At 27.6% G+C, this 15,245-nt stretch overlaps 2 protein-coding genes across 3 annotated transcripts in view; one reads left to right on the top strand and one right to left on the bottom strand.

Moving 5' to 3' along the window:
- The window catches only part of LOC100165571 (TBC1 domain family member 9), a 14,172-nt gene extending 5,012 nt beyond the window's left edge, over window positions 1-9,160 (bottom strand). The window contains exons 1-18 of one of the 2 annotated variants that reach the window (XM_016806272.1): window positions 8,750-9,160; window positions 8,503-8,669; window positions 7,065-7,323; window positions 6,793-6,979; window positions 5,378-5,454; window positions 5,058-5,111; window positions 4,789-4,993; window positions 4,490-4,707; window positions 3,318-3,577; window positions 2,927-3,130; window positions 2,607-2,865; window positions 2,459-2,531; window positions 2,240-2,395; window positions 1,990-2,175; window positions 1,681-1,878; window positions 1,444-1,609; window positions 1,277-1,357; window positions 1,024-1,197 (exon numbers count right to left, since the gene is read on the bottom strand). In XM_016806272.1, coding sequence (XP_016661761.1) covers window positions 1,024-1,197; window positions 1,277-1,357; window positions 1,444-1,609; window positions 1,681-1,878; window positions 1,990-2,175; window positions 2,240-2,395; window positions 2,459-2,531; window positions 2,607-2,865; window positions 2,927-3,130; window positions 3,318-3,577; window positions 4,490-4,707; window positions 4,789-4,993; window positions 5,058-5,111; window positions 5,378-5,454; window positions 6,793-6,979; window positions 7,065-7,323; window positions 8,503-8,669; window positions 8,750-8,793 — 2,968 coding nt within the window. In that variant the 5' untranslated portion in view covers window positions 8,794-9,160. The remainder of the gene's footprint in view (window positions 1-1,023; window positions 1,198-1,276; window positions 1,358-1,443; window positions 1,610-1,680; window positions 1,879-1,989; window positions 2,176-2,239; window positions 2,396-2,458; window positions 2,532-2,606; window positions 2,866-2,926; window positions 3,131-3,317; window positions 3,578-4,489; window positions 4,708-4,788; window positions 4,994-5,057; window positions 5,112-5,377; window positions 5,455-6,792; window positions 6,980-7,064; window positions 7,324-8,502; window positions 8,670-8,749) is intronic. The other variant, XM_001946882.4, reaches the window with a different exon arrangement.
- A 170-nt stretch (window positions 9,161-9,330) lies between these two features.
- LOC100167602 (protein FAM114A2) lies at window positions 9,331-14,709 on the top strand. The gene is made up of 8 exons (XM_001946817.4): window positions 9,331-9,965; window positions 10,133-10,310; window positions 10,375-10,610; window positions 11,194-11,293; window positions 13,649-13,896; window positions 13,957-14,144; window positions 14,206-14,320; window positions 14,388-14,709. The coding sequence occupies exons 1-8, from the start codon at window positions 9,609-9,611 to the stop codon at window positions 14,460-14,462; spliced, it is 1,497 nt and encodes a 498-aa protein (XP_001946852.1). The 5' UTR covers window positions 9,331-9,608; the 3' UTR covers window positions 14,463-14,709.
- Window positions 14,710-15,245: the final 536 nt, after the last annotated feature.

The following is a 15,245-nucleotide window of genomic DNA, read 5'->3' as shown; positions in this document are numbered from 1 at the left end:
TAACGAAAATAATTATTAGCACAATAAAAGATAATCTATATATATCTATATATAAAGAAAGCGGGCAAGTGGATGTTGCTCTGTTTTACAGTAGGTTACAAGTGGGTCACTGTATAATAGATTGTATTAAATTTGAATTCAACGATATCATATCACTGTTTACGAAAAACGATTCTGAGCGGAGACGGTTTGTTAGTCTGGATATTTTATATAGTTATTGTACTTTATTATAGCCTGTAAGTTGAATTAATATTATAAATTACAACAAAAATAACTAAAATCGTTATTTTTATTTTTATTTGTATCTATGGGGTGATAAACAAAGCGTTAGAAATTAAAATCCCATTTTTAGCAGTTTTTTTATTATTTGTCGGTGGTTTTTCCTGTGGCATTAAATAACTATTGAGAAAATCAAAAAATGACCCGTCTAAAGTACCATCTTGATCCAATTTGCTAAAAGATAAGATACTATATTATGTTGAAATCGAAGTACTCTTTCTGGTAGAAATTTTATATACAGGATAAAAAAATAAAAATAAAATAAACACCATTGTAAAACCAATAGCTTCGTCGCTCTGCTCAGAATCTAAAATAAATGTATGTCTGTGTGTCCATGTTACCATGGCAACCATTTTGAGATTTTCTATGACATTTTTTGTATATAAATGGTTACCAACAAATTGCATGGGATCATTATTGGTTGTTGGGCAATGAAGTACACGGGATCATTTGATATAGATAGATTAGACCTCTGGGAAGAAGATAAGCTTATTTAAAAAGAGAGAGTACCCCAGGAGGTGCTCAAACAGGGATTTTGAGTTATTGGTATTTAAAATAAATAATATTTAATGGTTACATTAAATTATAAAATCGATTGACACATCCCCATATGGTAAGATCACAAGAAAACCTCTTAAACATAATTATATTAATAATAATAATCTATTTAGAGGTTACACTACAATTACTCAGTATCACAAAGACTTATCTAACAAATTTATTTTTAAAATGTATATAAATTACTTATTTTGGATATGTTATTATGCATTTCTTGGTCTATAGCTGAATTTTCAATGAGATCATACATAGTCTTACACAATGCAACAAAACGATCTTCAGACATTGATGGTAAACAAATTGTAGAATGTTTCCAATTAGTAACACTCCTAAGTGATTTTAAATCATTTAAGTTTGATTCTAAAATAAATAAACATGATTAAAATACAAATAACCCCTGTATAATATGAAAAACAATATAAATATATATTGCACTTACCACACATTATACCTCTTGAAATATTAGCATTAAAATATTCAGCAGCATCAGACGCATATTCAGCTCCACTTTCAGAAATATCTAATTAAAATAATATGATAGCATAATATATTATTATGATCTTGGTCTATGACTATGATCGAACTGAATAATTATTTATTTGTTACCCCTACTTGGTTCAGTTGAAGACAGTAAATCATTTGAAAGAAGTGGTGATAAATGTAGTAAATAGAGCATTTTTAGCCTTATAGTTACATCAACAGTAGATGTTAGGCCCAAGGCTGCTGTTAACTCACGGAAGTTTAAGAAACCATCATCATTCATGTCCATTAACTAATGAGAAAAAAATTATATGATGCATTATGATGAATCAGATATTTTATTTAAACAAATATTTTGATTACCTTAAACAGCCGAACTGCCAAATTACTGGCACCATTATTTTTAGCTAAGGGGGAAATCACCGTAAACATAGTTTCAAATAGATAAAAGTCAATTCTATACGATTCATAAGGTTCCATAGGTGTTTCTGCCTTAAGTGGTTGAACGTGGGTTCTTTTGTGTACAGAAACCACTTCTTCTCTAACAAATTTTAGCAAATCCTAAATAAAAAAGGACAAAAATTGAAGTATATTCAACAAATTTAAACAATAATAATTATCATTCTAAAATTAATAAAGTATAAAGAAATAAAATATAATATTTATGATTACCATCAGTTCATCAGATGAAAAATAATTATCTGGGACTAATGATCTGACTATGTTTTTTTCATTTCCATCTTCCATTGACTGAACCACCTTAAGTCTGTTCATGACCCGAAGATTTTCAATATTTTTACTATTAACAGATCTAAATTTTTTGTATCCATTGTTGATTAGTTCTTGAACAGAAACACTCTGTAAGAATATTTTTTTTTTAGTGTATACATTTTAAATAACTATATTAGAGTATTAATTTTACCCTTTCTATTTTATCACCATCTTTATATAGTTCACTTTGCTCTAATTCTTCATTATAGATTCCTGACAAATAATTGCATAAAGTTTGCATTGCTTCACCATCATCACGACAACAAGCCAATCGCTTTTGATTCATTTCTAAAATAGATAAAGCCACCTGAAAAATATTTAAGCACGTCCAAATATTATAAATTATAATTTCATAGTTCATAAATTTTACTTGAAATATGACTTTAGCTCCATCAAAGAAAAACCAATCAACAATATAAATTGCGCTTTGATATGGCATCACACTATTAACATAAGAATGATAATAATAATAAAAATAATATTTTTAAATTAATTTAGTTTGTTTTAAATTGTTTAACCTAAGAAATATTGTAAGAAACCAAGACAATGATATCATTTGAATCAAACCAAGTCTAGACAAAATATCATATATAAATGGTAAATGATTGGCTATAAGATTATCCATAACGCCTTGATCAACTAAAGCTCCTACTACTTTGTTGTTGTAGTAATCTGGTAACATATTTTCACAAATGCAGGCCAACTGCCAAAATGCTTCTTCCTCGGTACAATAAATTAACAACACGGATGCAATTATGTTCATGGCCTGACAGTAACCTAAAAAATAAATCTGTGTTATTAAGATTAAGTTAAATAGCTTTTGCTAATTTTCTTTTACCAATTTGAGGATTTTTTGTTGCGTAGGCTGTAAGCACCCTACGTAATGCATTAATACCGATTTCGGATTGGAAGGCTGGATGTTCAGGTAATGATCTATGTAAATCTCGTTCGATTTCATCATGAGATATCGATTTAGTTGTAGAAGCAATATTTACTAACTCATTATATAGTCCTGGATTAGCCACCATATCATGGTAAGCACCTACAATTAAAAAAAGATGATATACTAGTTTTGATGACTAAAAATAACATGCAAATCCAAAATTGTTAGTAAAAATTGAATGCCAACAATTATATTAAACTATTACTGAAACAATAATAAAATAATGAGTTTCAATTTATTAAACAGTAAAAATTAAAAAGTAATAAATAGTAATAATGTTTCATACCAGAAAATTTTAGCCAAAGATTTGATCTCAACGATTCTGGTATACCCACTAAAACCATTTTAACTAGTTCTTTTGTTTTATACATTGAAACACCATCCCCATGCTCTTTGAAGTATAAATCCCATTCAACTTCCTTCGCTCGTTGTTTGATTTTAATTATAGAATTATCATGCTCTTTCATTCGAAAAGTAAACCGCAATGGTAGTTTTACTTCGTTATCTGATATTGAATCAACTCTTTGGAATTTAGAAATTGATTTTCTATAATTAATATATGTTGTGTATTAAATTTAAATATAACGTATAAAATAAAAATATTAAAATGTATATATACCAGTGGCGGTTTTGGGGGTGAGGCAAATGAGGAACCGCCTCACTTGTAATTTTCAGGAAAATATAAAACATTTGTTTCTTTATATTAGTATTTTCAATTTCGTACTATTTTGAATTTTAAATTTTAATCGTATATATTAATTTTAAATCTAAATTAATATATTTTAGACAATAAATGATTTAGAATTTAAATTTAATAAACAGCAATATTTAATATGATTTTTTTGTACAGAACTTGTACAGTTGTACTTACGAACGCGAGAATGGCTGCGCGTCATTGTAATACGTAACTTATGAGCTATTATAGCTGTTTCCATTTAATATTTTAATATTACGCCCGGCGCTGCCACCGCTAAAGCGCTGAGATCAACAGAGGCAGTAGCCACCGTTGCCTAATTTTGTGCATGTGAAATGCTTCTACGCACACACATGTAAGCTCATAAAATAGTGTAAATAGCATATACGCAGACCACCGTCAGGGGCGACTAAAATCAACCGCTCAACGATATTATAAGCATTGGCAGCAGTCCTCCGGCCGCAGTGTATATACATTGTACGCAGCCGCGCTACTTGCTAGGTGGAGGGCAGCGCGCTGTCGTCTATTGACTCTATAGCACAGAATAGTTTTAATTGTAACTGGCTAATCTTTCCGCTCCATTTTGATAACCCATACCACTTAAAGAATACATTAACATATTTAGTTTCTGTGTTAGAGTAATAGTGTATTTACTATTTATTATTTTTCCGCCTCATGTAAAATTGCATGTCAAAACCACCACTGATATATACCCTAGGCATTAACTTTAAAAAAAATAATGATAAATACAATGCAATACTCACGTTTCTAAATTACCTAAAATTTCAGATATATTTTTTAAAAAAAATTCTCTTTCCATAATTTGTGAAAATATGAAAAATGGAGGTTTTTCATTTGTACTTGTTAGCTTTAAAGTTATTATAATGGAATTATCAAATGACTGATCATTGGGTATAGGTTCTAATTTCTCAACTTGTGATACATCACATAAAGGAATAACCACATTCAATGGATCACTTGTCTGTTAAAACATTTTATATTACAATTTAATATAGATAGATATTATTTTAAATATAATTTAAACAAAATAATATTTACTTACTTTACTGTTGAAACACATAAAGTTTTGAGACAAATACACTTGTCCAAACATATGTTTTTTATTGTACGGAGTATACAATGTAGCATTAGTAACTCCATCAAGTTTTTCATTCAAAGGTAATCGGAATAGAAGCCGATATGTCTCAGACATAGCTCTTGCATCCAAGTCACGTTTTACAAAAGACTGTCTTTTTGGAACATATTTACTGTAAGAAAAAAAAAAAATATTTATGTTTAAAAAATATTTAAAAAATATTTAAATCAATTTACTTGACTTTAAGTAGAAGGTTATGATCTTTATTGAACCACACATCATTAATAATTCTAAACAAAAAATAATACAATTTTAAAATTATCTAATTTACCCCTTTCACTTATAAATCTTTTATGATTTCAAGTATCAATTTGTAATAACTAATATTAGTATTAGGTTGCTTATTACATATCACAATTAGTAGTTCATCTCTGTTTAGGGTTTTATTGCATACAACACAAGTTTAAATTCATATAAATATGCCGAGATAATATCTATATTAATTACTCACAAATAATTTTATTTTTAATAATTAATAAAATATATATTTTATTACCCTTTCATTGCTAGATTAACTAATTGCTTCATTAATTCAAATGTATCCGATGAATTCAGGAACATAAAAAATCTATACTAAAAAAAAAAAAATGGTTATTATTATAGAAATTAAAAATTAAAACTTCACGAAATAAATTAATAAATAAAGTATTATACATAAACTGATATATTAAAGACAGAGTGGGTTAAAAATATAATTAGGATCATATTTCTTCTCAAATTATATAAAAGCATAGGTGCAACAGTTATTTTTTTTTCAAAGGACTCAATGGTGGCTAACCTATTTGAATTTAATAATTAAAAATTACCATTCAAATATTTTTGAAGAGATATTAAAAAGGTTTTGGGATCTCGGCCCATCTAACAACCCCTTGAGTAAATGTTTACTCAGTTGGTAATTACATATTGGTTGTTAGTTTTAAAAACATACCATCATAACCAGAGGTTTTCAAATAATTTAAAAAGAGACAGAATTATACAAATTATTACTAACACAAGACTGTTATAAGTTACTTATCGGCAGGTAATCCAAGTAATAAATTATTTTAAAATTTGATTCAATTTCAAAAACCAGAGTTCGACACATCACTACTTAATCAAAAAGTAGTGTATCTAGTGTCAAAAAACAAATTATCGGGGACACATGTCTGGCTAGTCTGTTAGCCGGTAGTGCGGAAACCTGAGGCCATTAACGTGTTCTTATGCATTACTTTATAGATTACAATATGTTTGAGGAAAAAAAAATCTAAATAGTTCAACAGTGATTTATTTATTTTTTTTTTTGCACCAAGCAATATCTCATTTTGGCATTCTAAAATTATTTTACACCACAACTTCAGTGGCATAAACAAGGGGGAGCATGGGGTCAGATCCCCCCTCCCATTGGCTTTTTATTATTTATTTTAGCTTACATTATGTAGTATGCTCTATAATGCAATATTTTTTTATATCCAGCTGTCATATCTATCGAGCTATTGAATTTTGACAATTTTGTCAATACCTACTGAATATCATTATAATTTTATTTTCGTTTATTTATAGCAAAGTAATATTTATTTGAATCAATTTAAATTATATTCATTGTTTCTAATTTTTAAATATTTTACTAGGTACCTTAGTAAAAAGTATTGAGAGTGTGATGGATTTTCCAATTTTCCCCTCCCATTTAGCTATGTTGTTTTCACCCTTTCAGAAATCATACTACACCACTGCATAATTTTAAAGGAAGACATATTTAAATTATAAAATAATGCAATAAGTAAGAATTTCCTTAAAAGTTAATGTTTTTATGTCTGGATAACATAAGTCACAATAAAAAAATATATACTTGTATATTTTAGTTGCTATTTGACAAACTAATTAAATTGTCATATTTGGATTATGAAAAAAAAAAAACTATGTTGTTATACTTACTTCTCTTTTGTCTCTTGTTGTTACTTTGATTGTATCCGATAACATACTATTATTTTTATCCAAATTGATTACATCGGTCCATCTTACAACTATTTTATCTTCTATACCCAACAAGTATGAATGAAAACATAAATATTCTACAGACAAATATAGCCAACCTCGGCGAGGGAGTTTATTTTTCAAATAGCTAAAAATATAAATTGAAAAAATAGAACATATTTTATAAAAAATAAAAATAAATTTTATAAAAAATAAAATAAATTTTAACTAGCCTGCAAGCATAGTAGCAAACGAGAGTAGTATCACGTGACACATTGAACAGACGGTGAAATTTTATAGATGCATCTTTAAAAGATTCAGAATTGTCTTCATCTGGTGTCTCTGATACATTAGTTGCTACTAAGCTTTTAATTTTACAGCGAACAAAGTCAGTAACATCATCTTCATTCTCAAATATTTTGAGATCCAGGTTATTTTCCAACCACTCCCAATCTTTTAAAATATCTGATTCAGTCAATGCACAAGCTATTTCTAGAGATATATAATAATAAAAAAAAACGTTGTTATACCTACATGTAAATCAAATTAAATTTTATCTTTAAAAATAACAACTTAGACTGTGGTCATAACAAGGGTCCCAATTTTTAGGTTTAAATACATCATTACTGAGTGTGAGTTAACAAGAGGGAGACTGAGACCTATGGAGGTGTAGGACAAAGGTGACCAATTCCGTATAATTGGAGTGAAGAATGCAGAAACAGATGGGAAGAAATATCATAACCAAGCTTAGCAATTTTAAATAGAGTAAATAATGTAGACAATTCTTACAGGGATTAGGGAATATTATTTTTATTAGCATGTTGGAATATTTTGTAAATTGTGAAATATATTATAGCATATTTTTATTTTTGCATTTTCAAAACAAAAATGGTAAGAGAATACCTATTTGTATTTATTTTTAGAAAATATTAGCATCATATTTCAATTTTTTTTGAACCTAAAAATCTGTACCCTAGTCATAACCAATTTCAATGCTAAGACCTAAGAAATAACACTTAATTGGCAATATAATAAAGCATAAGCAAACAGATGTTTGAGAGGGCTTAGGCCCCTGGGCCTACTGGAAATCAAGCCCCCCCCCCCACCCAAAATAATTTAGAATATTATATAAAACATTTTTTTTGACATCCTTGCAGCTACACATTAAATACATCTTTTTTTTAAAAACATGTTCAGGTTAAGTTAATATTGTAAGTGCAATTTAGGGCAAGATTAGAGTTATTTTAATTGCAAAAATTATATTTGTTAATGTATTAATACAATTAAATGATTTTTGTAATTTGGAACAGGAGAATCAATTTGATATTACTATTATTAATCAATAAAAAAATGAGTACTCGTATTTCAGAAAAGTAGTTCTAAAATTATGTGAATAATCTGAATTGATTTTGGCCTAGAGGCAGTGTGGGGTGAACCCATAAGTAAAAGCATACACTAAAAGCTATAAGGCTCAAACATGTTTTTTTCAACCCAGTTGATTGAATTTTGAATATTTGCACCTATGGTGTACTTAGGATAATATACTCTGATAAACAAAAGGCTAATTTTGATTAACTAATGTTTGATAGTTGTAACGCACAAGCAGTTTTATTACAAGCGTATTGTAAATCACAGTGTTATAATCAAGTAACTGTTAAACAACAAGATTACCATAATACACTTCTGAACTTGGTGTTTGATGTAAGATCCTGTAAGGACTTGGTTTGGTTTCGAAAAAACTATCAAAAGTCCCAACTAATAACGAAGATAATTTATTTCCCTGTCCATGACCGACACGGTGTTGTAATAGAAAGTATACACTTAATTTTTCGTTTTGCCTAAAAACAACAAAATAATCATAATTCATGAAAGCGTATTACAATTTACACAGACACAACATAAAAAAAATTTAATTTACCAAAAGGTATTGGGGATTAACACTTCCTTGGGATTCACCCACATATTATCGATATGAAAGCACTCTGTCTAAATAAAACACGATTTTACATTTTTTCGGTTGACCAGTGGTCCTGTATGAATAATGAAAAGATGAATGTGAAATTGGTTAAATTTGAGAATTAAAATACAAATGTACGTAGTAGTAGACTTGAATAGGCAACAGAATTGAGAATAACGAACAATAGTGCCTTAATGAGTAATGACTATAGTAATTAACAAAAACTAAAAACAACACGAATTTGTTTTCATCGAACTACAAGACACAATTCCTCAACGAAGTATCAGTTTTATCACATTTAACTATCATATTATTAGAACAATAATGTATGAATAAGGTGGAATGATATTATAATCACAGAACAATAGATACATAATATTTATTTAGCGACACTCTAAAGGTGATAACAGTTTGTTTACAAAATCTTGGAGGCGGTCCGGTCGGTCAGAAGACGAATGGCTCATAAGAGCGCCCATTGCTAAATATATTTAGCCATGATAATGATAATAAAATCTAATAAATAATTTTATTATAGATAGTAGTTTATTATTACTGTTTATTACGTGTGTGTATCATAAATATATTATAATATTATTATACATTATTACATTACAAGTCTCAACTCTATGGTCGAATAACCAACTGTCAACGTTTATTTTTTTTTTATACAAATATCAACTTCGTCATGATGTTTAAGTAAATGCGCTTATCAAACAAAATCAAGCACAAAAAACTAAAAAAAAATTCTAAATAGTTTTGGAATCGTGGTAAATATTTGAGGTTTTTTGTTCATGCATATTTGTATAAATTTAGCGAGGGCATGTCAGATTCCGAAGTTGAGTTTGAGAGTGCTGATGAAGGCAGTCAAGGTGGAGATGGATGGGAAATTGAAAGCGATTTTGACCTACCAGATGTTAAACCTCTGTCTGTAGAATCAAAACTAATTGGACCAACATTGTCTGCATTATCCAATGTATCCGATAAAGTAAATACTGAACAAAATTTCAAACGTGAGAACGAGAACACAAAACAATCTGAGAAAAATGATGCATCCAGCGCAGTTGCAATGGCACAGTCTAAATTGGATAAATTAGTTGTAAACAATGACAACTGCACACAACCTGGACCCAAAGTTTCTGAAGTTGTTCAAAATGAAATCAAACAAACTAACACACAAGTAAGTGAAATATGCATATAACCATTATTAAATTGAAAATTAAAGCATATAAACAAACATTTTTTTAAATTTTTTTATTAAATTATCAATATATTTATAATAACTATAATACTACACACAAAATACAATTTTAAGATTAGGTTTTAAGATCAAAATCTTTTTTTTAGGGATGGGGTGGTTGGTCCAGTGGTTGGAGTGTTAACTCACTTTTATCAACAGCAAGCGCATTAACAAACCAAGTTTCTCAAGGCATAACTAATGTTATTGGAGCGCCAGCACCTGAACAGTTAGCATCAGTAGATAAAGATAAAGAAATAAAAGATTTAAAGGAACCGAAAGTCAATGGTAATAATATTTATTTTTATAAATATTTTCATTACAATAGTGTACCTATTGTATTTTATTTTAGATGAATTAACTGAAGAATCATCAGAATCAATATTAGACACTAATTATTTTCTGAGCAATGTAAGTCAGATTACAAAAATTGTTGAAACTACTGGGAGTAAAATTATCAGTGGAGGTCTTGATACATTAGAAACAGTTGGCAAGAAAACTTTAGAAGTGTTACAAGACGGTGATCCTGGTTTGCGAAAAAAAAGAGCTATATTTTTTCAAAATACTGAAAAAATTAATTTGTCACAGGTACCTAGTTGATTTGTTAAAATATATAGTAGGTTTATCATAAATTTTACTTTATTATAAGAAATATATATCTATGAAGTCTAAAAGTTTATAGGCTTCAGTGAACAAAATAATATAAAATATATAGTTTCTTAAGTTTCTATAGTTTTCTAACGTATAGATTGTCGAATATTCTACTTATATAATACTATATTTTAATAAGTGGATTATTTAATTCTAAATCTTCTGAAGTATACTTGTTATACCACATAGCAATCGCTTAATGTATTATATTTTATTGGTTTTTATTTAATTGTTTGTCAATAAATCAGTTAACAGATTTAGAATTTTCTCATGGGGGAGGAGGGGGTATAGACTATAACATGCCTAGGAGGGGTTATATGTGTGCATACATAAAATCTATACTTAATTATTAAATATTTTACATTTTTTATAAAACAAAATTTAATTTCTATTGACAATAGTACAATTTTTTTATTCTAGGGGATATATATTCCATTCCTTAATTATTCACTGATACTTGTTAATTGTTTGTTTCTTTAATCTAAGTATTATTTTGTATTGTCAATTGGATTATTACCAGGTATTACAAGAAGCTAAAGAAAAAGCTGAAGTTGAATCTAAACAAAATAATCAAGTTGAAATAAGAAAAGGATATGCATATTTATTAGATAGTTTTCAAGGTAACAAATTATATGCATTAACATTATTAACTTAATCAGGGGTGGACTGGCCCGGTCCGCTGGTCAGCGATCGTGGACTAGCCTGTAGGCCGTAGTATATAATTTTGCTCTGCATTATTTATAAAAATAAAATAGAAAATCAGACAAAAATATATCTTAAATAATAATAATAATATGACGATAATAATTCTAAACGCTAGATAATACACAATGTTTCTGCCGAAAATTAATTCACATCAATTTATTTTTGTTGTCGGCTTATTCTATTTTCGTATCGTTCTGATTATACGTCTAGTCTATACGGGGTTACGGCTATACCCGTGTCGCGCAGCACTCTACATAAAATACATATTATTATATTTGATGACGGAAGAACATAATATTATATCGTGAGATCAAACCCATTACACATTGTTTATTTTTATTTTAAATACAAATATGAAATGTTATTTAATTCAAATTGAAAATGAGGCAACAGTTTTGAATGGCGTTTATTTACCATCCATCAAAAAAAAAGAAACCGAAAAATTAAAAGCTATTGCTCACGACAAAAATCAACAAAAATTAAATTTTGAATTTATACCGAGCACGCGATCATCTATTGAAGTTGCAGATAGGTTGTAGTTTGTTCGTGGGCGAGGCTGTGGTATAGTAAAATCACAAACATTTGTACCCAGTCTTTTAATATTATCATATTTATGTAAAGTAATAACTAATAAATAATCAACAGTGGCAACTGATAAGCAAACATAATTGAATAGTAATTCGATAAAAAAAAAATTGACTTTATTATGTTTATTAATTTCCTGTAAAACAGGAAGCCCGAAGTTTTAAAACCGCTGACTGGCCTGTCTCCTACCCAGTCCGCCCCTGAACTTAATCTTATAATTATTCATCACATGACATGCAAACAATTAAAAAAAATTATATCTTGTGTATAAAGTAAATAAAAGAAAAAAGTTAAGGGGCCTGGTCATGACTTTTCAAATTTTTCGCAATTCTATATAATTTAAAAATTAAATTTTATATTTTAGGTGCCACCTCAATAATAAGACCTTTCCACTAATCTACTACCCAATACCTATTTAGGGGGGTTGATAGGGTGTATTATATCGACCAAAACACACTTTAATGGAAAAACTCTCACACCTTGTAGATTGGTCCGATTTCCGTAATTTTTTTTTTGTTAGATAGAAGAATATTTTTTACAGAGCACATTGGACTTCTTTTTTTGATTACGTTGCTAAAAACAAATAATAATACAAAAACTAAAAAGTTGTAAAAATGGACTAAATTCAAACTTGTAATATAAGATTTTGAAAAATAATTTTGAAAATCAAAGTCCTGCAGTAAGTCTTCCTCAATTAACAAAAAAAAAATTAAGAAAATCGGACCAATCTACGAGGCGTGAGAGTTTTTCCTGTAAGGCATGTTTTTGAGCGAAAAAACAGGTCGCGCGCAGGCCCCTTTAAATAGATAAATTATGATTTATGTTTAAAGATATTAAAATATAAACTACACTATTTATTTAATATAATTTCCAGCTTTAGAAATGGTTGTTTCAGCAAACAATCTACATTTTAATTTTCATTATATGTATATATTTTTAGATACAATATCAAATAAATTGTCTGCTATCAATGTTCGTATATATACATTAGAATTTATTTTTCTATTTATTTATACTTAGACAGCAAATAAATTTAATGATTTAATCAAATATCGCTAACTATAACTTTTTATAGGTAGCTAAATATTATTTAATAACATTCATATTATGTTTATTGTTTTATTTTTATGTATTTTTTTATTTATTATAATGTTTTATGATGAGTGTAAAAAAATAAACTACATTTTTTTTTTAAATATTACGATATAGGTATTTAATGTTCTGATATAAAATCAATATCAATACTAAAAAATATATCTTATTGCATAACCATATATTTTAATAATCGAACATTTTGACATGTATAATTCTATAATTTTGTGCGACACGGAGAGCGTTATCGTGACATCATTGTGTTGAGGCTGGGAGCTTAAAATATTATTGTATTTTTCTGACCAACTACATGTTACAGTTGCCATGAGAACCAAACAATAACAAAGATAAAATTAATCTTATAAAGTTACTAGGTTTCCCCTAGCAACCGATGATTAATACAATTAGGTTACCATAGCAACATCATTATACTTTTTTAGATTCTGAGGGTAGCGATTAATTTATTAAATTTATAAGACATTTACATATGTACTGATGTATCTACTTGCAGTGTGGTTATTCCTTGATTTGCTTTTTTTTAAACATAATATGTTATGAACATAATTAATAAAATAACTTGTATATTTTTCCAGGATTAATTCATTTAGAGAGTCTTGAACTATTATCAAAACAATGTCAAATGAAACTTCAAACTGTTTTGTTGTCATACTCAGGAACTCAGTTAACCGATATTCAAGATAAATTGGATCAAATAAAAGATTTGTGTTATCTTGATTATGATGATGATGAAAAAATAATGACCATAGAGGAGTTTAAAAATTCTCTAATTACTTGTATTAATCAAATAAGTACTGATGTAAAAATTGAGAAAATCTTGAGAGTAGGTGCAACATTTTAATAAATATTATCAATAAATGAAATATTTTATATTTTGTGTTAGGTTAGTCATTTGATTGATGAAAAATCAAACAAAGAGTTTGATAGTGAGGATAGCATTCATGATGAAGCTATTTCAGCATTAGCCGAATTAACTGCAGCCGCAATGGAATTATTCTATAAGTTAGGGGAAATGATAATGATTGATACACAAAATCAGCTAGTCACTGTAAAAGCTGAAAAACTTTCTCTGTATGATTTTTATACATGTCTACCTATGCTACCTTCAAATTATAATAATTAATATTTTCAGCTTAAATGAATCCGTATGTTGCCGAATTCGATTTATTGCCAATAAATATGCTAGTTTGTTGACAAAATATGATGCTGATGGTACTTCTAATAATATTAGTGATGTATATCTTGAGGTAATTCACTTACCTTATACTTACCCCACTAAAAAGCTAAATGTATATTATTTGTGTATTTTTTCAGTCATCCAATAGTAGTTCATACATCCAAGATGCTGCACAATTGTTGATACCTATTTTACAACTATCTGTTATATAATAAACTGAATATTATTTGTTTTTTTTTTTTTTTTAAATTAATATTATACTAAGTTATTGCAATATTAAATAATTGTATTTTATATTTTTATAGATTGGATATTTAAGAGGTGTATACTGTATATTAGGTGTTTCATTATTAAATTTGTATTAATTTGCAGTCACTCATTAGTGATTAGTATTTGATTGAGCAAAACGTATGTAGAAAAAGATTTCAGGTAAAAACATAATTCAGGCCAATGAAAAAATACTTGTCTGTTTATACCCCACATTGCGGTCTACCTGCAAAAATATCGTTTTTTTTTAACGTTTTTAAACGTTTTTGATTATTACGTTTTTAAAAACATTATTTTTCTATATTGTTTTTGATAATATATATTTTTTTTATATTATATTCTTATAACTTATAACTTTTAACTTATAATAGTAACGCACAATATAGAAATGTACTTAAAAGTTGAAAATTAAAATTAATTATTATATAATATATATATAAAAAAACAATATAAACGTTATTGGAAACAATAGGAAAATAATTTTTTTAAAAACGTTAGTCAAAAACAATATATATTATATACAGAATATAACTTTTAACTTTTAAGTTATAATAGTAACGCGCAATATAGAAATGCACTTAAAAGTTAAAAATTAAAATTAATTATTCATAATATTTAAATTTTAAATCAAAATTATAATTGATATAAAAATTGGAAAATTCAAAATTTCTGATTTCAAGTTAAAATGTTTTTAAAGTTAAAGATAAGTGAATTTTTTTTTGGTTTTT

This window comes from Acyrthosiphon pisum, chromosome A1, assembly GCF_005508785.2.
Source record: "Acyrthosiphon pisum isolate AL4f chromosome A1, pea_aphid_22Mar2018_4r6ur, whole genome shotgun sequence".
Lineage (NCBI taxonomy): Eukaryota > Metazoa > Arthropoda > Insecta > Hemiptera > Aphididae > Acyrthosiphon > Acyrthosiphon pisum.
This window is presented reverse-complemented; position numbering and strand designations above follow the sequence as displayed.